Consider the following 23,564-nt stretch of genomic DNA (forward strand, 5'->3'; position numbering starts at 1 on the left):
GAAATTGGTGTCGCAAGTGACGCAGACGTGCAGCGGATCTACGTAGGACGTGGACAGAACCCCTCAGCGCGTTGGTAGCTCTCGTCCCACCATGATCTCTACACAGGTAGGCAGATCAAATATCGAGAGAAAAAGCGGATTATTAAATCACAAATGTTCAGAGTCTAACGACAGAATTCCAAAGGTCTCGAAGGATTCGACTTCGCGTCTTGATGCTCGAGCGGCTTAAATCCGCGACGGATTCTTCCCTTAGCTCCGCTAATCCCCTGGCGGTGATCATAAACATTGAGCTGTGGGCTCATAAATAACGCTGGAGTAGTCTCAAGTGATCTGATTGTTCCCACACATCTTTCTTTCTGGCCAAAGATGGCGACAAGAACAACTCAAAACATACTGATCCTCGGCGGCACCGGCAAGGTTGGTCGCCAGATCACGAAGCTGTTCGCACAAACATCAACCCCCGTCTACCAAAGTTCCCGGAGCGGGGCCTCCACAACGGAGCCGGACGCCGAAAACGTTCATGCCGTCGCGTTTGACTGGGAGAATGAGCAGACATGGGCCACGGTCCTAAGCATCGGCGCTGCTAGTATCTTTCTTGTGGCACCGCCGGTGATGGATATGCTTCCGCCGATGCGGTCATTCATTGACCAAGCGAGGATCCAGAGTCGCAAAACGAGATTTGTGCTGCTGAGCGGCAGCCCAGTTGAGCCTGACATTAATGGGTATGCGATGGGTCGGCCGCATGCGTACTTAAAGGAGCTCGGCGACAAGGGCGAGGTGGAATGGGCTGCATTGCGACCAACGTGGTTCCAACGTGAGCTTTTGTGTTCACCATCCTAGTTTAATGCCAGTGAGCTGATATGAGAGCAGAAAACTTCGCAGAGCAGGAACATCATCGCCTGGCGATTATCAACGAGAGCACCGTGTATTCCGCCACCGCCGACGGCAGGATTCCCTGGGTGGCTACAGAGGACATCGCTGCCTGTGCGTTCCAGCTACTCACTCAAGAAGACGCGCCGAATGACGAATATCTCATTCTTGGGCCTGAGCTACTCACTTACGACGAGGTGAGCGCCGGTAACCCTATTCTTAAGTAATATACGAAAATGTTAATTGCTGATCTTTCCGTGGCAGGTCGCTGGCATACTCTCCGACGTTCTGGGACGAAAGATTGTGCACAAACGTCTTTCATCACAGGAGCTGGTGGACCGTTACGCCGCTCAGGGCATGCCGCGGGATTACGCGGAGATGATGGGTGGGCTGGATACGGCCATCAAGAACGGGAGCGAGGACAGGACCAACAGCGTCGTCCTTGCGGTGACTGGGAAACAGCCAAAGAAGTTCCGTGACTTTGCTGAGAGGAACAAGGCAGTCTGGGCGCAAGATGCCTGAAAACATGGTCACAATAGGCGGCTCTTCAGGCTTGAAGCGAGTATCGGCTCACCGAACTCAGGTGAGAAGGATGAGTGCATGCGGCAGTGACGCTGTGAGATGCCTCCCACCCTTGCTCATACTATCTGGTCGCTACACCAGACTTTCTTTCTCGGCGAGCGTTCCATGTCGCCTACACGTACATTAAAACGAATAGAAGGGGAAAAAGGTTTCGTTTTCAGTCAGCAAACGCCGCCGTTTTCAGCCGAAAGCTAATACAGCTTGTCCTCGCGTGCGGGGATGTGCGCTAAGGTTGAAACAAGTCATGAGATCACAAAGCCTCCCTGCGTGCCTGAAAGTCTGCGACATGAAATGCGAGCTCATTGTCCTTTCTACAACATCTATCTAATCAGATTGCTCAAGCTCCGATTCGAATGACTTGTGCATGAATCTCACGATATGGACTCATCATTTGCCGCGATTGAGGATGAAATGCCGGGGAAGGCCGGCGGCCGGGGTAATGCCCGGAGCTCGGCGGAGACGGCGAACCCACTGACGTACCCCAAGGCGGCTGAGCCATTCAGTCAGGACCTCTTCAAGAACCCAACATCGGAGTATCGAGGATGCCCTCTGTGGTCATGGAATACGAAGCTGGAAAAGAAGAAGCTCCTCCGCCAGATTGATCATCTCAGTGAGATGGGCATGGGAGGTTTCCACATGCACGTCCGGACCGGACTAGATACCGAGTACATGGGTCCGGAGTTCATGGATCGTGTACGAGACTGCGTGGAGTATGCGGAGAGTAAGGGGATGCTCGCCTGCTTGTAAGGAACCCCAAATCCCGATCATTCTTCAATGAGATTGCTGATGACACTCATCAGATATGACGATGATCGATGGCCCTCTGGCGTTGCTGGGGGCAAGGTAGTCAAACAGTACCCAGAGCATAAGACGAAGCACGTTCTTTTCACGCCGTATCCATATGGCTCAGTTGAGCTCGGCGGGTAAGTCTTCAGGCCATCATTCTCGCATCCATCTGACGCGAGTTTTAGTGGGTGCGCTCCAAGTTCAGCACAGGCCTGCCGGAGTGAAGAGGGATACCTCTTGGCACGCTTCTCAATCACCCTAGATGAGAATGGACGCCTGAAGTCGAACAAGAAACTTGAAGAGGGTGAGGATGCTGAACCAGGTGGGAGAGTCTGGTACGCATATGTCGAGATCAACCCCCCTTCATCTTGGTTCAACGGGCAGACGTACATCGATACAATGAGCACCGAGGCCATGAACCGCTTCTTAGAGAGCACCCACGAGGTTTACAAGAATAAGATTGGCGACAAATTTGGCACGACGGTGCCCTGTATCTTCACCGATGAGCCTCAGGTGGCTATCAAAACACAACTCTCCAGTCCGACTGGAGTGGAAGACGTCTTTCTTCCATGGACAGCAGATCTGCCCGACACATTCAGAGCGACGTATGGCGAGGATGCAGATCTCGTCGCTAGCATCCCGGAACTGCTCTGGGATCTCCCGGGAGACACACCAAGCTTATCCCGCTACCGCTTCCACGATCATGTCAGCGAAAGATTCGTTACATCGTTTCTCGATCTGCTGGCAAATTGGTGCAGAAAGAATAAAATCATTCTCAACGGCCACATGATGGAGGAACCCACACTGCGTTCGCAAACAACTGCCCACGGCGAAGCAATGCGTTGCTACCGAAACCAGACGCTTCCGGGCATGGACCTTCTAAATGACTGGGTCGAGTACAATACTGCGAAGCAGTGCACGAGCGTCGCCCGCCAGAACGGTGTTCGCGGCGCCATGAGTGAGATTTATGGGTGCACCCACTGGTACTTCACTTTCGAAGGGCACAAGGGCTGCGGAGACTGGCACGCGGCTCTAGGCATCACGTTCCGCGTGCAGCACCTCAGCTGGGTCAGCATGGCCGGCGAGGGCAAACGTGATTATCCCGCCAGCATCGGATATCAGAGTCCATGGTATAAAGAGTACGGCTACGTCGAGGACCATTTCGCCCGTGTTGGTGTCGCCTTGACGCGCGGCAAGGCCGTCACGCGAGTTGGTGTGATCCACCCCATTGAGAGCTTTTGGTTGTGCTTCGGTCCCAATAACAGCGGCGATGATGAGATTGGTCGCCGTGATCAGGCTTTCGCCGAGCTCACAAACTGGCTGCTGCATGGCTTGGTTGATTTTGACTTCATCTCCGAGAGCCTTCTCCCGAATCAAATCGGCGTAGATGTCTCGAAGCCTCTCAAAGTTGGTCAGTGCGAGTACGATGTTGTCATTCTGCCGAACCTACGAACTATTCGGTCATCGACCTTCGAAGTCGTGAAGAAATTCGCTGCTGCTGGGGGTACCGTCATAATCGCTGGTGACGGTCCGGTTCTTATCGATGCTCAGGCTGCGCCGCCGGATCTTAGCCTTGACATCGAGCCGTCGGTCAAGGTGGCTTGGGGTCAAGGCGATATCCTCTCTGCGGTATCTCAAAACCGTGACTTGAAGATCGACTTGAAGGATGGAGGGCCGACCGATACCCTACTCTATCAGATGCGCCAGGATGAGGAAGAAAGATTTGTCTTCATCTGCAACACGGATAGAAATAATCCGTACGACACGCTAGTCAATATTAAAGGCGAATGGGACGTGGAGGTTTTGGATACTTTCACCGGTTCAACTCATCACCGCAAAACTCGTTATGAAGGTGGTTGGACCATCTTCGATCACAGATTTGAAGGTTGCGCAAGTCTACTCCTGAGACTTTACCCCGTGCCAGGGGAAGAACTGTCTTTTGTCAGTATCGAAGAAGCACTAGCGCTGGCTCCAGCTCAGCACTCTTCTGCGGAACTCAAGCTCGAGGAAGTCGTGCTCTCGGAGCCAAACGTTCTGATGCTCGATTACGCGCTGTACAGGATCGACGATGACCCCTGGGAGGACTCTGCACGACAAGAAATCCTCAAGATCGACAATGAAATTCGAGGACGTCTGCGCATCCCGGCTAAGGGTTCCGCCTGGAAGCAGCCCTGGTCCGTCCCGCAGTCGGAGCGAGCAGCAAAGGTCTATGTCGACCTCAGGTTCGAGTTTGATTCCACCGTCATTATCAAGACTCCAGCCTACCTCGCGATGGAAAACCCCGAAAACGCGAGAATCACCATCAACGGCAACAAACTCCCAGTCCAAGAGAAAAGGCTCTCTTGGTGGGTCGATGAGGATATCAAGACCATTTCGGTGCCGAAGAGAACGATTCGCAAGGGGAAAAACATCATCGAGCTCAGTATGCCCTTTGGTGTTTTGACCAACCTAGAGAGGATATACTTACTTGGCAGCTTCAGCGTTGAGCTGAAGAACAATCTGCCTATACTATGTGAGCGAAGACAGAGCTTGGGTTGGGGCGATGTGGTTACACAAGGTCACCCATTTTATGCTGGTAACGTGACGTATAACTGCAGCTTCTCACTGAAATCTCGCTCGGCTGTCACCCTCTCGATTCCAAAGTTTGCGACGCCCGTCATCAAGGTTCAATGGAAGGGGAAGAGCGGGCATATTGCCCTGCAGCCAAGGAAACTAGATCTTGGTGAACTAGAATCCGGCAAACACGAAATCTCGATTACAGCCTTTGGTTACCGGTACAATTCATTTGGCCATATACACCTCACAGACGGCGTCTTTGGATGCTGGCCTGACATGTGGCGAAGTAAGTAATCTAGTGGTAATCTCTGCATGGCAGCATGCTGACGTGATTCTCAACAGCTGGTGGATGGGCTTGGAGCGAGGAATACCTGTTGAAGCCTACCGGAGTCCTGGAGAAGCCTTCCTTGATTGTGGAATCCAAGGCCGGTGAGGCGAGTGAAGAATGGATTGTCTTGGTCGAATAAGTACCTCAGCCTTGATCTTATTCAACCGCAATCAAGGAGAATCAGCAAAATTGTACGATCATATGGCTATGAGCGCTACTGGCGACGTTTTGTTGTAATACTACTCTTTTGAACAGAAAATGAGAATTCGAATGTTTGGTCAAGAACTGAGGAGGGGCATCCCATTATACCTTTGGGCGTCTCTCAGCTGAGTATCGTGTATCGCAATTGTATTCATCCACTGAGACCCCCAACCCGGAGATTCATGGCAACGCTTCCATTAGCACCGACACCTACAGGAACGCCGACCCTATCAGACGTCTGTGGAAACGAATCTGCGGAGAATAGTGTACCGTTGCCGATAAGATCAAGGTCGGCGCCGGTGAGCTGATGTTGTCTGTCAGAATGCTATTTCACAGAGACTGCAGGCACATGAAGTGTTCACTTACACCGAGTAGGGATGACGGGCCAGCTGCTTGATAACAGACAAGACTGCCGTTGCTTGCGCTGCAGGGCTCGTAGCCACGGATGGCGACATTTTCGACAGGGGTTCCGACAGTGTTGAATGGATAGCACGCTAGACTGCCTGTGATGAAGTTGCCGTACCCGTTAATACAGCCAATCCTTTGGCCGTTTTCGAATGCAAGAAGCTCAAATGTCCTGGGGAGTGTTGCAAAAACACCGCAGATCGAGCCGAGAGTCAGGGCAATGAACTTAGGATGCATTCTGAAATATCTGAAGAGATGTTTCTTCGAAGGAATATCAAGAATCAAACTTCTTCTAGCGGTACTTTGCCTCCAATACCCGACATTTGTACTTGTATGCTGCCTTTGTTCCTTGGGAATCAATGAGTGTGAGAATATTGAAGGCAAACAGTAGCGCCACCGTAGTAATATAGGCGGAGCAAGTGCATTAAGCTTAACTCTCTACTCTGAACGATGTCAACGAGCAAACTGACAATTTTATGACAAAGGCCATGTATTGCATTCATTAATAAGACTTTGAGTTTCACACAAAATGATGGAATGTCACGATGGGTCCTTGAAATAAGCAGGACTGATGTCATCAAATGGAAAGCCTGGGCGTTGGATGTCATTTCAAGGTCCACGAAATTGTAGCTAGTATTCCAAGGATTGAAGACATGAAGAGGGAATCAGGATGCCACTTGAGTTTTGGCAGCATGAAGGGCAAGCAAACGAAGTGCGGGGAAATGAGATTGATCCCTATAACTAGTTTGAAACTAGGCTTGATCTCCTGGATGTCGTTTGTCATTGACCAGATGTAGTTGGAGGCGCTATTCAATGAGGTTCATGGCGCAAGCAAGATCCTGATCCATGCAGGATTCAGCATCTCCGAAGACAAAGAACGTGTACGTGGGTACCTAGGTGGTGGATGATATCCTGTGATGAGGTATCTCATAGTAATCTACGAGGGATTCTACGCAGCTCAGGGAGTGTCAAGCTGGCACCATCTCAAATTCAAGCTCCAGAACAGCGCAGGTAAGGATTTGATGTCGAAAGCCATCCTGTTCATACACCGTGGAATGATCTCTTCCGCACCTGGCCTGAACAGCATGTATGAAATAGGAATCAGCGAAGAGTCTTATAAGTTAGACGAGGTCATATCTCTTCTTTAATCTTCCTGCACTACCGGTAATCTTTCGTATGAAGACAAATAACATCAATCACGGGTAAGATGGTTGTCAGGACCCCGCGAGCGCATTCGGCTTTGGCCAACTACATCGACCGCTTCATCGCTTAATCTTGAAAATGCGCGCGCAAGGTTCCTCTGGGAGTTGCAACCGCAGCGTGCTGTTAGCACCGGCCAAGTCCACCTTCGTTGCAAAACTGGTCGGGTAAAGCACGCTGATCCGGCTGTCTTTGTGTGTTCTCAAGCCTTTTCCGAGCGAAAAGTTCATTTCAGTCGGCCCATCTCGTCTCCAGACAGCGAGGTAGGTAGTCTTGCCGTCTGCCGAAGTTAAGGCTAGAGCCACCCAATCGTCATGCCATTTGGGTAGACCCAAGGGCCACGCGGCGTGCGCATGACGCAGGTCTCCTCGCATGCTCTTGTAGACTTCCAAGCCTTCTTTCACGATGGCCAGCTGATTGTCACTGAGCAGGTCGACGCGGCCGGATAGGTAGACGCGACCCATCATACTATTGACGACGCTCAGAGCATTGAGCTCATCACTCCATCCGGGCTGAGGGTAGGCCCAGCTGGCGCTCTGCTCCGGAGTCACAGCCGTGGGACATGCGGCTGCGATAGCCGCGTAGAGCTTAGGATCCTGCTGGTCGCTCGTAGACTGGATTGAGTGGACGGCCAGCATGGCGTAGTCGAGACGGTTCGCTCCTCCAGAGCATGTCTCAATGACGACGCCGGGATAGTTGTCCAGAAGTGCCCTGACCCAGGCTAGATAGGCGCGCTGGTGCTCGAGATGGGCGGCACCTGCGGTACCTTGGCCATCCACATCGGTGCCCTGCACCACGTCGATGTTATAATCGAACTTGAAATATCTGACACCATAGTGGTCGATGAGATTATGCATAACCTTTTTCATCCAGGCTATAACTTCGGGGTGCCGGTAGTCTAGTGTCCAGCGGCGTTTCTCCACCACACGATGACCATCCTCTTGGAAGAAAGCCTCATCGGGCAGCTGGCTGCCTACAGGGCTACGGATGCCAACCACCTCTGGCTCAAGCCATAGGCCGGGAATCAGTCCCTTGCTTCGGATGTCGTCCATAAGCTTCATGAAGCCTGACGGAAAGCGCTTGGTGGACGGCTCCCACAGACCCACGTCGTCCCACCAGTTGCCGTCGTCGGCGTACCAACCAGCGTCTATCACAAAGTACTCGGCGCCGAGCTGCACGACTGGGTCCAGCAGCGCGCGTACTTTGTCCTCATCTGGGTCTCCCATGAGACAGTTCATATAATCATTGAAGATGATTGGCATCCTTTCCATGTCGTCGTGCGGCCTTCGAATTTCCCTTCTGTAGTCAGTCATGGCTGCAAAGGCCGCCTGTTCGTCGCCCTGGACGCGACAGCAAGCAACCGGAACAGTCGTGAAAGACTGGCCAGGTGATAACCGCTTCTTCCAGCCGTGGCTGCTCAGCATAGGTCCGCCGGCGGCAAGGTAGATGCTATCTTTGAAGTCGCCTAGGTCCCATCTCCACGATCCATTGTGCTCGACCTGCCACATCCATGTGTCCTCATTGTTTTTGTGTTTGAGAGCGCCCATGGGAAGATGACCACCCGTGGAAAAGGATCCGCGGGAGCTCAGCTCGAAGTGGGCAAGCGAAGCCAGGAGGCCGTCTCCCAGCTCCAGGATGCCGTTATTGTCGAGACCGACGCTTGGGAGGGAGCGCTCTTCCCATTGCCCCTCGCGGAACCAGGTGCTGTTGGCGTAGAAGAGCGAGTAGTCTTCAAACCATCGGTAAGAAGTGCACGTCATGTTACCCACCGTCAGAGTGGATATGTTGGTGAGGACGATGTCTGCATTGCTGGTAGACTGGTTTGTAACGGTGGTTTGGGCGCGCACCACGGGAATGCTGCCGTAGATGGTGAACCTAGCTTCCACATGAATGTTTGTGGCATCGTCGCTACACTCGATAACCAGCGTCTCTTGAGAGCCATCGTCACTTTTAATGATTCTGTGGCTCTGGTACCGCAGTCGGTCAGAAAGGGTGGTGCCAACGAGCGTCTTGGCCGTTTTGATGTCACCACTGCCTTCGCCGCTCACACGGATGCTGACGAGCGGAAGCTCAGACGATTCGAAATTGGGCGAAGAATGTGGAGATGGCTCCACAGTGGTTGGCAAGATACGATCAACGCAGATGACGCCGTCCTTGTTGATCGAAAAGTCAATTTTCAGGGCATCAGTATGCCATTGAATTGTCCTTGTCTGCTTTTCACCCATCTTCGGCCTTTGGATACAAGTCTTAGTAGAGTTGGTCTGCGGTGTGGTGTGGTGTCGCGTTGTGCCATGAAAGAACAAGGCAATATCAACACAACAGATGAGAGCGGCTTTGGGATCGAGAAGTGACTACGACGCATTTTACATTTAGCAAGCCTTTCTTGATGATCCCTTATGGAGCTCGGATGATGAACTGTGGCAAGTAATGCTTGCTTGATGAGATATCACGAGCTCCTGAATCTGTGCATTGTAACAAGCATCACGCCAAAGGCTCGTATCGTCAACGAATTGCATTGAGCGGCCGATCGAGCGTCGCGGAGACGGCGCCGCGATTAGCCCCACCTCCACCCCCACACCCGGGCCCGAAAGTCGATCGCGGCTCCGGGGCTGTGAGTAAGGAACAGCACAGTACTGTTGGCATCGTTCTGCAGCTTGCCGCATCGATCGATCTTAACAACGCAACTTGTCTGGATGCAGTCCAGGGTGATAGCCACGAACTATCCTTCTTCACATTAAGCCAGTACCGAAGGCGACCATTACCTCGTGTGCGTACGGGGGCTGAAGGTAGGTGGGGGTGGGGGTTCACTCAGTGGATGCATGACCGTCACCATTCTCGTCTTCCACCCACAATCTGGCAATGACTCTCATGTTTATTCCAGACCTGGTCTATCCAAAGGTCTCCCCAGTAGTCATGCTTCATTGGCACAGTCTCCTTCCAAAACTTGCAGGCCGATGCTGTGTTCTTGTAAATGAAAGCGTAATGAGAATCATTGAGTGAAAACATATCTCCTTCATCGGTCAATACTATGAACTTGTATATCAATGGGTAACTATTCACGATGGTCATTTGCTTTAACTCCCTGTTAGTCCATGTAGGTTGCATAGTTCCCCAATTCCAGAACCTGTCGCAGGAACCATAGCCAGCTTCTGGCCCATCACGATAGTTTATTGAAAAGATTTCATTGTGCAGTGGCTTTGCCTCATTGAGTTGAAAATCTCTATTATTGACGGACTACTAACTTCTATCACCACCATTCTACCTCACCTTGAGCCTTGGCGTCCAGACTCTCATGGCGCCGTTGCCTCCACGATTGGCGCGTAGGAAATAGGGAATAGCTGTCAACTGCAGTGGCTCGACATCATATTCCCATGCCTTAGGACCGTAAAGCCGACTCGGCTCGCCCGTGACAACGCCCACATCGGCCAGCTTCCGGCCTGTGACCTGGAGGGGAACGACGTTATGAGTAGTCGCAACAGACACAGGGGGTCCCTCCTGGGGTGCTCGCTCATCTTCCAGGGCGATGTAGTCAATGTCTACGGCTTCGTTGTCTACATCCTCCAGGCAGTACACAAACGGGCCCCGACGGAGGCAGACCGCGTCTTTGCCCGTCTTGGGGTGCGCATACAGCCGGTGAGCCGGCGTTGGAAGTGAGAGGCGTAGTTCAGTGTCTGCGAGGACGTTGGTGATGTGTAGATACCCCTGATTGAGCTCGCCTTGCTCAGAGCATGTGTACCCTTGGTCCTGCACCCAGTCAGGAATCCGCAATGCGAGCCTGGCGGCACCATCAATGCGGATAGTGACCTCGCCGGACCAGGGCATCTCGGTTATGACGGATAGCTTGACCCCTTTGCCTGCCAGCGTCAGTTCTACCTCACTCTGGACGTACATGTGGACGGCCACAAGGCCCTCAGCATCATCGGTTGAGTAGAGGAGTGAACCCAGCGATCCGACTAGCTTAGCTACGTTGGGTGGGCAGCAGGCGACGCCAAACCAGCGCTCACGATCCTTGGACTGTCCGGTCTTGGTTCGTAGGACGTTCTGGTAGTAGAAGGCCTCTCCGTCAGAGCTGATGGCGCCGAGAAAGCCGTTGTACAAGCAGGTCTCCATGACATCCGCGTACTCTGATTTGAGCTCCATCTGGAGCATTCTCTGACACCACATAATGAGAGCGAAAGCTGCGCAAGTCTCGCCGTAGCATCCCTCCATCTCTAGGTCGTTGAGGATGAAGGCTTCACCGAAGCCCTCGTTCTGGCGGTACGAGCCAATCGCACCCGTAACGTACATCTTGCAGTCCACCATGTTCCTCCACAGCCGCTGAAGCGCCTGCTTGCACTCGGCCACTTCAGGATCCGACGCGGCCTCGAGGCGGATAAGGTCCGTGACGGCCGTGTAGTAGTATATAGCGCGCACGGCATGTCCCTTGATCTCGGTCTGCTCGCGTATGGGTAGGTCAGCCTGGTTGTAGGCATAATCTCTAGGGCCATGGAACCAGCCTTTGACCTCACTGCCCAGACCGTCGTACGGATCGGCACCGCGTGCAAAGGCTTCGTGGTCAAAATATGTCTCGCCCTTATCGTCTTGTGTGCCTCGCTCCATGATGAAGTACTTGGCGAGTTTCAGGGCCAAGGGGTCACCCGTCATATCGTAAAGGCGCAGCAACCCTAGCTCGACTTCCTGGTGGCCGGGATATCCGCGCTTTTTGCCCTCCTCGCGGCCAAAGACCGAATCGATGTGATGCATCGATTTAGTAGCCACTTCCAGAAGGCGTCCGCTTTTGGTGAGAGTCTCGTAGGCTACAGTCGCCTCGTATAGATGCCCAAGGCAGTAGAGCTCGTGGAGGTCGCGCAGGTTGGACCAGCGATTCTCGAGGCCACGGACCGTGTAGAAAGAGTTGATATAGCCGTCAGGATGCTGGGCATCGCGAATCATGTCGACAGTCTCCTCCACAACGCGTAACATATCCTCGTTCGGGTGGATGAGTAGAAAGTTACAGGCTGCCTCTGTAGTCTTGTAGATATCGCTGTCCCAAAAGGCGTGGGGCTGCGGTTGGTGGCCTTCTTCCCATGTAAGGCAATCCCAGTGACCCTCGGTCTTTTGCGCCTTGATGATAGAAGGCACCGTGGACTCGCGGACACATCGCTGAAACTTGGCCCAGAACGGTGATGTCACGCGAGCGCTCTGAAAGGACACGCTACTAAGTGGCATGCTGGGTGGCGGAACAAGAATCCTATGTTCGATGTCCTGTAACTCGGTACTTTTCCGAGATGAGATGTCAGCTTCGGAATGGGCGAGGTTGACTAAGATGTGAGAAGGCAGAGGGAAGCGTCAATGAGGAAGAAGCCAGAAGAAAACAAGGAGAAGAAGTCCTCACCTTCTTAATTATTGATTCTTCAACTCTGGAAGTCTTGTGGCCATTTGAAGTGACAAGCCAGACTTGGATGAGGTTGGCGGCAAGGGATCCGCGCCTCATTAAGGGGAGGGGGCCTAGTTTGGTACAGTGTCGAGCGAGGTTTGTTCAGACCCATTCTACGTACGCTAGAGATTTTCTGTGTTCGAGTAGTCATGCCAATATGCCCTTGCATGCTGTAGACACGATGGCGTTGAGAACAGTGCACCAGCCTAATGCAAAGTACAGAATCGCGGCTTTGAGAGAACCCCTCTCCCCCACAGTCTTCCGAATAAACAAACGGTAGTCTTAGTGCATGGTTGTCTGACCTAAGTCCCATTCCTATTGGCGTGATAATGACTACTCCCCCTCCCCCCCTCCCCCTTGTCCTCTCTGTCACTCCCCCACCTCATTCCCGCGAACTACTCCACTCCCGGTATCGACAAAACCACTTCCATCTATCTTGAGCTAAGCCCCAAAGAATGGTACTCGAGGAGCGGTGTCCCATTTTCCAAGGCGGCTCGACGATCTCAGCTCGTGTTCCAAAATCCCACTTTTCACTAAATGCCATTATGATGGAGACCACACGTCTTTGGTGATATATAGCAGCCTAGAAATGACACAAGATTTTCAATCATCTATAGTCTTCATTACCACACCGTCTACGAAGGCTTCAGAAGCTCAGAGGCACGTACGCCCATTTACTGCTTGGTGTCGCGAGATCAGATGGCGTATAAATACAGTTTTTTATTTAAAAAAATAAATGCGGCATATTTTTGCATCTGGATAAGATTGAAGTAGGAATAACTCTCTGACAGGCACCGTGTTTACATGGTGTTTTGCTTGCGTGTAATTTACCTTTACCTCTGCCCTATCTAATCACATATGCGCGCATGACACGTCCATTCTCTTTCAGATATTGAGTGTCGATGACTTTCCACTGCTGTCTTCTTTTCCATCTATCGAGCTCTACAGCACATGGTACAACAAGTGTGGTTCAATGTTCTTTCTGGCGGTTTCTCAAGCATTCTCGATTGTGGTTGTGGTGACGATGTCGTGTTTCTCTTTCGATATGTGACGATCGATGTCGGCAAACTCTGTACGCAGGATTATTAATACACTTGCCAGTTGAAGCAGACCCTGGGTGAGTAGATAAGGAGGTGGTATGGCTTCCAAGCATAGGAGCAGACTTACGGTCGACATTGGTATACTTCCACTTGCGAGCGGGCACTTTGTTGTCAAAGAGTAGATCGATCTCACCAAAGGGGCGGTCCTTGGTTTCGGGCAAACGGAACCAGCACCATATGTTGCAAAGGAGATTAGTGCCGGCGTAGAAGAGAGCAGCTTTGGCACCCCAGTTCCAATCTGTCATTCACGTTAGCGTTTCCGGACTTCCAATATGTGTAGGGTCCTGAGAAAGCCATGAACGGAGATCTACGGAGACATGAATAGAAGAAAATATGAGCAGAGAGAAAATGAGAAAGAACTAAACATTGCCTACCATCAGGGGAAAGCATTCGTGGGGTGATGATGTTATTGACGATACCCGTGCAGACATATGCGAAGCGACCAATGGTGATGGTTTTGTAACGTAGCTTGCCAGAAGGCGTCTCGGCCACAATTGGGTAGGCGACAGGGCCAATGGTGATGACGTTCACCAGCTGGCATACAATCATGACAATGCCTATGGCGAGACGGGCCGCGGAAGAGTGGGCAAAGCCCAAGCCACCGATAACGATGAGTGAGAAGAACATGTACGTCAAGCCGCTCATGTAGATGGTCGCGCGACCAAAATGGGGGAAGAGCAGCCAGCAGATGAAGCCACCGATGATGAAGCAGGCGTTGAGCGAGATGTTGAGATCAAATGACTGCTCGACGCTGAAGCCGGCAGATTGAAGAAACAGGATAGCAAAGCCCTGGATCGCGTTGCCACACAAGATTTGCGCACACCAAACGACGATGTTCTAGCGACACGATATCAGCGAACCCTGCCAGTTGAGTCGCCCATAGCATACTGCAAGCACGCATATCACACCGCAGTAATGGTTGGTGAAGTGGAAAAATACTCACGATCTCAGTGCGGCGTAGATTAGTGCCCTTGAAGCAGTCGATGAAATTTGCGTTTTCCGTTTCCGCGCGCTCTAGCTCGGTTGTGTAGCGGATGTAAGCCAGGGTAGTCTCGACCTCGTGGTCGTTGTTTCCGTCGGCATTGCGCAGACGGTGTAAGCTCTTGCGAGCTTCCTCAATGTTTCCTCGGCGAACCGCATTCCAGGGCGACTCAGGCGCAAAATAGGCGGCGATGAAGAGAGGTAACGGCCAGATCCACTGGAGTGAGATGGGCAGCCGCCAGCCCCAGTCACCAGGAACGGTAAGGACGACGCGAAGAATTCCGGCCGAGATAGTGAGACCGAAACCCCAGCACATGCAGACCCATGCAGTGACGTATGGCCGTAGGACGGTCGGTACAAGCTCGGAGGCGTACGATGTGCTGAGCGTCTGTATACGATGTCAGCCATTTCAGGAGACTATTTTATTCGGCAAGAAAAACGAAGGTCAGGTCACATACCTGGAAGACACCCCAGGGGATGCCGCAAGCAAATTGACCAATGGCCAGCATCGTTAGACTGGTGGAGAAAAAAGGGATGAAGATAGCAAGTGCCATGATGACCATGAAAAACATGAGTGTTTTGCGCGATCCGAATCTGTCTTGTGCCCAAGCGTTGATGACGAGACCGACTAGCTGGGAGACCGCGGATGAATTGGACAGCCCTGTCTGCCACTGAGTCGGGATAAGATTTTTGCCTTCTTTTTCACTGTAGGTGCCGAATCGAGCCTGAAATTGCGCCTGTCCATAGAATGAGCTCATCTAGGGAAGAGCGTGTACGTCAGTCAAGCCCACGACAACATGAGTAGAGAATAGGAATGGTGGGGGGAGAAGTTGTTCCTATGGAATAAGTACCATGTTGCCGTCAAAACCCTCCATAATCAAGGCCACAGACAGAAGCATGGCCCAGAACATGGCAGCCTTGTATTTCTTGAGAGCCTCCCGAACTTTTAGCTGCGCGTCGGCCTCGTTGCTGGCCTTGGCGTCCTCAACCATTTTCTTAAACTCAGGGCTGACAATGTCGGTCTTGTCAAGATGCCCTTGAGCCACCGTGATATTGGATGCTGCCATGACGGCTGATACTGGCCTGTGAGAGGCTAGAAGTAGAGGCGAGTTGAGTTTGATTGCAATATCAAGCCTTTTCGAGACGATGACTCTTCAAAGGGGTCCAAGGGTCCAGTCCGAGTAAGGGCCTGGGCGACGAGGTTCTCAGCGAGCCTTATACTCCTGCTTCATTCGCACGCGACTTAACCAAGTGCCAGTCAGGCGTTACGTAGCCGTTAGATTACTGAAGAGAGAGCCACGTGGAATGTGAAAGTACATTTCAACCATGTACGTATGGCTTGTATGTGTGCTCTAGGATTAACATGCTATCTAGCCCTCCACCCCCACATTGTCCGGCTGGCGAGTGAGAGTGATAGCTTCTTCATGTTAGGCTGATTCGCGTCCTTCAACCATTGACGGCTTGAATCATACTTCCCGTGTGATGAAGAACACGACGAGGCGCCTAATCAAGCCAGATGGTGGAGCTTTTTTTTTCTTTCTTTTTTTTTTTTTTGTGCATGGTGAGCTCAAAGGTGAATATCCGGGCCAGCGCTGGGCTCATCAGGAGAGAGACAGTTCATGGGAACATCACGCCCGCATCGCGGGGAAAGACACAAGTGTGTACCCAGATCGGGGTACCTTCAATGCCAGGGATTCGGCGCAATGGCGTTAGACTCCACCTCCACAAATCGTTCCTAGCTCTATCCTCTTCACTTACAAGGAATTTCTGGGGAATGAAGACGCACTAGCTTCCAATACGAGGGGACCCCGCCACTGAGGCTTGTTGGAGCAGATAATCGGACGACTAACTGGCCATGTACCTAGAGCCAACAGAGCTAGTTTTAAATGCCTAATGCTCCCGCAGCAAGGAGCTGAAAGGAGAAAGTTCCAGCCCCAAACATCTCTTCAATAATGTTATATGATTGGCGCGGTAGGCTGCATAGAGACATCGACAAATCGGCTTCGCGGGGGTAGCGGACGGGGATCTCCACATATCCACTCTGCAAAAGACTAGACGGAAAGTTGTGGGGAATCGCAGGATGATGGGCCGTGGTTGAAATGTTTGCGGTCTTGTAGCTCGATTCGAATCATTGCTAGACCGTTGCAAAATGACTGGTATGGTTCTGTGAGCTGACATTGTGATCGATGCATAGAACTCGAGAAGTGCGATCTCATGTGTTTTGGGCCGGACGAATTCGGCAAAGCATACCTAGGCACACAGTACTTACATGCGTGCTCAAGACACTCTAAGCTGCCGTATCTGTTCATCACGTGGTTCTGGCTTTGACATTCAAGGTTCTATCAACAACTCAACCGGCCTTGAGGAAGATTTTCCAGGCTAGGGTCTTCAAGTAATTGTGAACATCATCAAGACTGATATCAGCTGAAAATTATTTGATCACCTGAAGTACATGCATTTTCATTTACTCGAAGCCGCTTCGAGGAAGTCAGCTTACCACCCCTTGTTTCTTCATTTTACACAGCGCCTTGTACTTGATTGAGAGAAAATTTTGATTGTTTATTGTTTTCTGAATAACATTTGTAAAACCTGATGTTGCTTGTGTCAGGCAGAGAGAATTGAAGATTGCTTTGTCTTTGAGGATTAGATGAGGAATCTCCGCAACTTCTTCAGCAGCGACATGTGATAGGCCGTCGTCGCCCAAAAGAATCAACCATTCCTTGCAAAGCTTTTGTTGATGAGCCACACATCCATGATGCTGCCCCCAAAAATGTCCATAGAATTTTTATGGGCTCTTTACTGAGATCCAACAATCTCAAAGGCGTAGGCAGTGAACTCATCACTGGGCCAAACTGGGAATTGGATGAAGTTATCGTTGTACGATACATCAAAGGTGCCCACATCGACGGGCTCGTCGACAGGTGTAAAGCGGCCATTTTCGAGCCCACCAGGGAAAGGGAATGCCAAAACTTTGATCTTGGTCTCGCCAGAAGATGGTAGACCGATGATGTCGAGGTTGTTGACACGGATGGCTGACTCACCAGTCTGACGGCGAGAACCATAGAGCATCTTGAGATGGTTGCCCTCGACGGTGGCGTAGACATCAAAGTCCTTATTGGCAGACAGCAGTGTCTCAACACGGTGACCCTGCATCCCGGTGCCGTAGTACTTGTAGACGAGGTACTGACCAGTTGCCCTGTAATCCTGGTTCTTGGGGTCGTAGACGTTGGCGTCACCACCACCGGGCTTGGTCAGAAGACCGCTCAGCATATCGTAGGCCTGGAAGGCGGGAATCCAACAGCTCCGGGCCCCCTTGGCATCGATCCGCTCGAAGCTGGCAATGTACCAAGCGCTGAAGACAGGGGTCTGCTCGCTGTCAAGGGCGTATTCGTTGATGTTGATGGGCTTGTGGGGCAGACCATACTTGTCGAGAAGTTCCCACAAGAGGTTACGAGATGTCTCAAAGTCCGGGTTGCCCAGGACATGCCACTCCCACTCGTCGGGAATGGTGCCGTTGACCTGAAGGAAGGAGGCAAAGTTGGTCCACCACTCGTTTAAGACAGATGGATCCGTATTGACGGCAGGACCACCAAGCTTAGTGTCGGGCAGCTCCTTGCGCAAGTAGGCATAGGCATGGGCCCAGGCTTCGTGGTACTGAGCCTGAGGTCGGTCCCAGTAAACTTCACCGTTGGGCTCGTTCCAGATATCGAGTGACATGCCCTCAAGAGCGTCGTTCTCGCGCAGATCCTTGACAACTTGGGCGAGAAACTCGTCCCACTGGGTCCAGTCGCCGCCATCACCGGGGTAGGGCCCGTCTGTTTCACGCTGGCCGCCATCGGCACCCCAGAGGTCGCTCATCATGGTCGTGTATGTGCCATTGTACTTGCGTACGATACGGTAGTTGGATATAACGCCATTCATGCGGACCTGTCACCGTTAGCGCTCTCTCTTGAGTGGAATAAGATCATACAACAAAAGCGCAGGTTACATACCTTGTAGTCATCAAACGAAGTAATCCACGCGTGGCCTCCGGCTGTCAGCGAGGAGCCGCCGCCGCGCGAATAACCGTAATCCATGTCGATAAACCACTTATCAGGGATCTGGTTCAGTTCCAGGGGCAGGCCGTAAAGGACACCCGAGGCGCCATGTTGAGACTCCCCACGGTCCACTGCGAGGTTAACGACAGAGATGGCGTCCGGACTGACATCACGACGCGTCAAAGTCATGGCAGTCACAGTCGTAACCAAGCATACAACGGCGCGCAACATCATAATGAGAGCTCGAGCTGTGAACGAGGATGTGTCTTCAGATCGTTTGAGAAGAAGCTTGACTGGTGAGATGCTGCTATTTGCTGATGCACGAAGGGAGATATTGCCGTGATCCCCAGAAATCAAGGGCTTTTTATAATGCTGCTTGCAATCTTTTCATTTCAGCGTTTGCCTTCAAGGTAGCAGTAGGATATCGTGTCATCAGTTCAGCTCCTCTCTCTCTGCTCTTTTGCCTAAGTTCTTGCCTTCACTCGATCGAATCCTGCCCCCAGCTTGGCCTCTCTTTGCCGACATCTGAATCAATGGCGAGAGCGCAAGAGTTGTGATTGCGGGGAAATCGTTTCCAGATCGACATAGGCACATGGAAAAAATCTCATGTCTGAACGGATTGAATTTCGCCCTACCTCCCTACCTGGCGGAAGAAGATTGTCCCGGCGTGATGCTAAGGTGAAGTCTCGGTGCTGGGCCGAGCCGCCGGATCTGGGGTCCGATTCAAGCTCATCCGTCTGGTCTATGTAAGGGCAGCACCCCGGCTTGTGGCATTATTGAATCCACAATTACCGAAGTCCGACTTGCATTAGCTCACTGGTCCTGAACACTTGGAGCCAAACGGTAGTGATCATGGTCACATGTTCTTGAATCTAGACACCTGAAATGTTTCGTACCCATGCTCAAGATGTACCCTCTATACCGAAGGTGGAGGTGGAGGTGGGGGTGGAGGCAGAGGTGAGGCTTGGGGACTGTAGGTAGGACCCCATGTCATACTACTGACCCAAACGGGCGACTTGACGAGCAATTGCATCCATGGTCTGCTCCGTGGTCGAGGAGAATATTGCTAAGCGGGTCAGACTACAGTTAGGATCCTCCAAATTCAGAACATACCAAGCAATGTCGGATCAACCTGTCTTGCCTCGCTCGCTTATGGTCGCAGAAGAATATGCCGACAACCACAGACGATTTTTGAGGTTCTCTGACGCACCAGTAACCCCACGACGCATTCCGACAAATGGGGCAAAAGTTGTGCTCCCGCCGCCACGCCATTGGCAGGGTTCTTACGTCTGAAGTGGAGAATAATATTGCTACTCTGGACTTACACAGAGTCATGCCTCTGCAGGCGTCGTCTGGGTCTGGAGGTTTACTTGTTTGGCACATACGGGACAGCATGCGAGACGTTGTCTAGATACTGGGCATGCCCAGTTCAGGCGCCTCAACGACTTTCATCATGAGTGGGCCCGGTAGACACGAATGGCTTCCGGATCAGAAACAAGAGACAGCTATGACTTCATTTACAATCGAGCTGATAGTGTTTAGAAATTCAACTTTTGCTGCTTCAAACATTCAATCAAGATTGGCGCTGATCCCTTTCTTCTGCCAAGTACATGAGAGTTTGATCTGTGAGATTAACTCTTCGCTCATGAAAGAAGTTCCCTTACATCTTCGGTAGTAGTATTACATGTAGTGTTGGCTGAGATTACGTCCAGCTGAGCCGCATAACCCGCCGATATGGTCCAAAACATGGGCTGCTCAATCAAGATCCTTGATGCCTCTTGCAGAATCTCGGCGGGACCCTCCTCAGAGCACAGATCATCGACACCTTCAAGAAAGAGCTGAGTATTACCGCCATATCGGATGAAATATTGCACAAACTCATCGTCTAGCGGGCGATCGAGCTGTAACATGCGTGGCATGCGACGCTTTGTCAAGGATACCTCGCAGCGTGTCGATGCAGGACGACGGTTTTGTGAATGATTCATATTTATGCTGGAGTTGCCAGTCGCCGGTGACGATGTGTCGGATGAATCTACGCAAGGAGATAGGCCGATAGTCGAAGGAGTCTCGCCCGAGGGAAATCGCTCTGTGTGTTGGCTGCAGGTCAAGCTGGAGCAAGTATGTTCACGTCGAGGACCAAAGTTTCCGAAAGCCCAGAGGGTCAACGCTGCCAGAAAGACTGCGAATGGTTCCACGATGGGGTGGGAGGAGAATCGCCTAACGTGCCAAAGGACAGCACCAGCGTGGATAACAGCTAGGCGGGCTTTATACATGTCCTCTCGAACCCAGGAGAGAATTGTAGTATGCCATGTAGTCCGATCTTCGGATGATGCGTATATCGAATGAGGCAGGCTGTCAATGGACGTACTAGCTGCGGTTGTCTGAGCGCACCGCAGGAGGGCCTCGACAGGTGCCAGTATGAGTAAGCGGGAAAGGTGCAGATGTAGGATTGATGGACTCTCAAACATGGACTGCTGTGATATGAAGCCAATAGCGTCCCAATGAAGAAGGTCCAGGCAGTCGCAGGTATAGTCCCTCCACTCAGCGTACTCAGGTATAGAGCCTAGGTATTGTTGCTGCTGCGCCTCTCTTCCGCCTAGTTTATGACTGTAGGTAATCTTGAGGTGTACTGCTTCACTGAAATACTGTACGATATCCCATTTCCGGCGAAGCAGCATATGTATCATAATGATGACTCCTAGTTGATTCTCAGGTTGAGGAGAGCTCTGACTGCTCCAGAGCTTGCCGAATGAACTTCGCACACTTAGTCGGAGAGACTCCTCCGACAGAATTACGTCCACTCCACTCTTCGTGATGGTAGGAGAAGCGAATGCTTTAGACCAGCTTTGAGCGGAGTCTGCTTCCCACAAACCTTCGGCGCTGGGCATTTTGAGCGCCAGTTTGCTAGACGGTATACTTGGAGGACGGTTCGCAGCTAATGCAAGCCAAGCATCGAGAAGCTCCAAACATCATATATGTCAGTCATTTCCGGCCAGACAAAGGGTGGTAATAGCAGGTATTCTCGCTATTCTTACCCATATGAAAAGTCCAGTTCGTCGTCTTGTTTCACGAAAGCGCCATGCCAGCCACACTTGCTCCACGCTCTGGCCTTCGACATAGAGCCCAATTTTGTCATCCTCTTCAAGGAGCTGTAGTTGAAGACAGGAATTGTATACGAGAGAGATGGCGCTATAGCCACATTTGACCAGCGGGTTGGTACGGCTTTGGCACATACCCACGGCAGCGAGTGTTCGAGCCTGTATGTAAGGAAGACAGTCTTGTACACGACCAAAATCTAACTATGAAACCGATTTCATGTCAGCTATGACGTGGATTCAGCAAACTACTAATGGAACTGTAGAAGACCTACCTCACGTAGCAGCAGGTCGTGTAAAGCGCTACAGAGTTGCTCGCCAAAGTCGGTCAAATTGGGGAGACTCAGATAACGGGATCCAATAGCTGCAACCCCAATGCACAGACTCCAACCCCAGACAGGAATGCTGAGAAGGGACCTGTCGACGAATGGGTGCAAGTGATGGAAATGTTCAAAGTACTGCTCAATAAGGTGTTCAAACGTATCTCGGCCAAGAAGAACATCCAAATCTGCATTAAACCTTTCGGGCAGCAAAGGCCTTCCGGCACCTGATAGCAGCTTCGTTTGTATTTCCTGGTATACGGACTCTGGAATAGTGAAGCGAGACTTTTGTTGCTGACTTTTTGTTTGTTTGATTTCCTCCAGAAGCACCGCCAACCAAGAAGCACCAGGATGAGAGTCGTGGTCGGGTACTCCCCGTCGCAGAACAGTAGCATGTCTTTCTTGAAAGCCACGGTCGGCCTGCGACTGGCGAAAACCACGGCCATTTACGTAGAGCTGTCTGTGGCTGGTCGTATCATAGCTTCTATCAAGAGACGAAGTATCTGTGGCTGTTGATCCATCGCGCATGTATGTGATGAACGCTGACATCTGATCTTGATGATTCAGGGAGGATTCATCCAGATCTGAGACCAAGTTCGAACCTCTCGGGCTGGAGGTACTATTTCCCGCAATGGATCGAATGTCTGTTTGTGAGGTAACCGTAATCCGAGATCGTGCAATGGAATCATTGGTCGTAGCGACATCTTGGGGCACGACTGGCTGATGAACATGAGCGTGGCCTATGTTGACAGCCGGCTCCTCCCATGGCGCCATGTCGCAGTCCTGGAGGCTTATATCCATCTCTATTCCAGCATCATTCTCGGTCTCGTGACTTCCTCCAATGTCCTGGATGTAAGAACTCGCGTCTCTGTCCAGGTTCGAGCCTGTGCTCTGCTTTTCATTCCAAGTACCTTGATCAGGGGATTGCCTTGACCTGGTTGGATAAGATTGGGAACTGCCCGAGCAACCAGTTCTTTGAGAGTGATATCGCTCGCCGCGTTGAAACGCCGGCAATCCATCATCTAGTCGAGGGTGATATCCTTGATGACTATGGCTAAGAGTCCCCATTGATAATGTTGTCTCATCCTCGTAGCTAGTATATCTACGTTGAGGGGGGTTGTATTGACACTGGAGACTCTTTTCCTCGCAGCGACTGCATGGAAAATCGCCGGAGCACCTGATATGTGAGATGGCGCAGAATGAGCATGTTTTGAGGAGGCGAGATGAGGCCGTGGAGCCTCTCAAGCCCGGCTGCTTTGGGCCGACGTGAAGCTGCTCGTGGCGTCGCGCTGCGTCTCTATGAAAGAATTGTTAGGGATACGACCAACTTGTACAAGGGACATAAGAATATAGGTCGGACGCTTCTCAGTCGTCAACTGCACCTGGCGTGGAAATGGACAAAACGATTTCAGGTGATAGGGTCCGGGAAGATGGATAGCTGTCTGAAAAGAACGAGACAACGTTACCTGCGCGCGAACTTTCTCCCACAGTAGTTGCATTCGATGGGCTTTTCGGTGATGTGAGTCTGCTTGTGACGCTTCAGATGATCCCTTCGCATGAAGCTCCTATCACATATGCTGCACACGTGCAATGATGGTTCTGTCGCAGCAGGTGTCTCGGCTGATTGGGAGGCCATGGGCAAGGATGACATGACGCTTTAGAAGACAGATTGCTCGTCAGATCTTTG

The 23,564-nt window shown here is 51.6% G+C and overlaps 8 protein-coding genes across 8 annotated transcripts; 2 read left to right on the forward strand and 6 right to left on the reverse strand.

Annotated features, from left to right (window-relative positions):
- Positions 1 to 366: 366 nt before the first annotated feature.
- CCOS01_12372 (AFUA_2G17970 family ergot alkaloid biosynthesis protein) lies at positions 367 to 1,392 on the forward strand (the record flags this gene model as incomplete). The annotated part of the gene is made up of 3 exons (XM_060460521.1): positions 367 to 814; positions 871 to 1,067; positions 1,135 to 1,392. 3 exons carry the CDS (start codon positions 367 to 369, stop codon positions 1,390 to 1,392), a joined length of 903 nt encoding a protein of 300 aa, XP_060308569.1.
- Positions 1,393 to 1,830: 438 nt separating this feature from the next.
- Positions 1,831 to 5,261, forward strand: CCOS01_12373 (glycoside hydrolase family 2; the record flags this gene model as incomplete). Its single annotated transcript, XM_060460522.1, has 4 exons — positions 1,831 to 2,195; positions 2,253 to 2,375; positions 2,424 to 5,080; positions 5,137 to 5,261. The coding sequence occupies 4 exons, from the start codon at positions 1,831 to 1,833 to the stop codon at positions 5,259 to 5,261; spliced, it is 3,270 nt and encodes a 1,089-aa protein (XP_060308570.1).
- A 213-nt stretch (positions 5,262 to 5,474) lies between these two features.
- On the reverse strand, positions 5,475 to 5,965 carry CCOS01_12374 (uncharacterized protein; the record flags this gene model as incomplete). The annotated part of the gene is made up of 2 exons (XM_060460523.1): positions 5,475 to 5,627; positions 5,690 to 5,965. The coding sequence occupies 2 exons, from the start codon at positions 5,963 to 5,965 to the stop codon at positions 5,475 to 5,477; spliced, it is 429 nt and encodes a 142-aa protein (XP_060308571.1).
- A 1,025-nt stretch (positions 5,966 to 6,990) lies between these two features.
- CCOS01_12375 (alpha-galactosidase) lies at positions 6,991 to 9,153 on the reverse strand (the record flags this gene model as incomplete). The annotated part of the gene is made up of 1 exon (XM_060460524.1): positions 6,991 to 9,153. The coding sequence occupies one exon, from the start codon at positions 9,151 to 9,153 to the stop codon at positions 6,991 to 6,993; it is 2,163 nt and encodes a 720-aa protein (XP_060308572.1).
- Positions 9,154 to 10,186: 1,033 nt separating this feature from the next.
- On the reverse strand, positions 10,187 to 12,136 carry CCOS01_12376 (uncharacterized protein; the record flags this gene model as incomplete). Its single annotated transcript, XM_060460525.1, has 1 exon — positions 10,187 to 12,136. The coding sequence occupies one exon, from the start codon at positions 12,134 to 12,136 to the stop codon at positions 10,187 to 10,189; it is 1,950 nt and encodes a 649-aa protein (XP_060308573.1).
- A 1,201-nt stretch (positions 12,137 to 13,337) lies between these two features.
- Positions 13,338 to 15,492, reverse strand: CCOS01_12377 (MFS transporter, SP family, general alpha glucoside:H+ symporter; the record flags this gene model as incomplete). The annotated part of the gene is made up of 6 exons (XM_060460526.1): positions 13,338 to 13,414; positions 13,512 to 13,682; positions 13,819 to 14,281; positions 14,388 to 14,813; positions 14,884 to 15,183; positions 15,277 to 15,492. The coding sequence occupies 6 exons, from the start codon at positions 15,490 to 15,492 to the stop codon at positions 13,338 to 13,340; spliced, it is 1,653 nt and encodes a 550-aa protein (XP_060308574.1).
- Positions 15,493 to 17,221: 1,729 nt separating this feature from the next.
- Positions 17,222 to 18,696, reverse strand: CCOS01_12378 (uncharacterized protein; the record flags this gene model as incomplete). The annotated part of the gene is made up of 2 exons (XM_060460527.1): positions 17,222 to 18,352; positions 18,418 to 18,696. 2 exons carry the CDS (start codon positions 18,694 to 18,696, stop codon positions 17,222 to 17,224), a joined length of 1,410 nt encoding a protein of 469 aa, XP_060308575.1.
- Positions 18,697 to 20,105: 1,409 nt separating this feature from the next.
- On the reverse strand, positions 20,106 to 23,528 carry CCOS01_12379 (uncharacterized protein; the record flags this gene model as incomplete). The annotated part of the gene is made up of 5 exons (XM_060460528.1): positions 20,106 to 21,422; positions 21,498 to 21,761; positions 21,833 to 22,811; positions 22,984 to 23,166; positions 23,344 to 23,528. The coding sequence occupies 5 exons, from the start codon at positions 23,526 to 23,528 to the stop codon at positions 20,106 to 20,108; spliced, it is 2,928 nt and encodes a 975-aa protein (XP_060308576.1).
- Between the last annotated feature and the right edge of the window lie 36 nt (positions 23,529 to 23,564).

Source organism: Colletotrichum costaricense, assembly GCF_030867565.1.
Source record: "Colletotrichum costaricense strain IMI 309622 chromosome Unknown Scaffold_15.1, whole genome shotgun sequence".
Taxonomy (NCBI): Eukaryota; Fungi; Ascomycota; class Sordariomycetes; order Glomerellales; family Glomerellaceae; genus Colletotrichum; species Colletotrichum costaricense.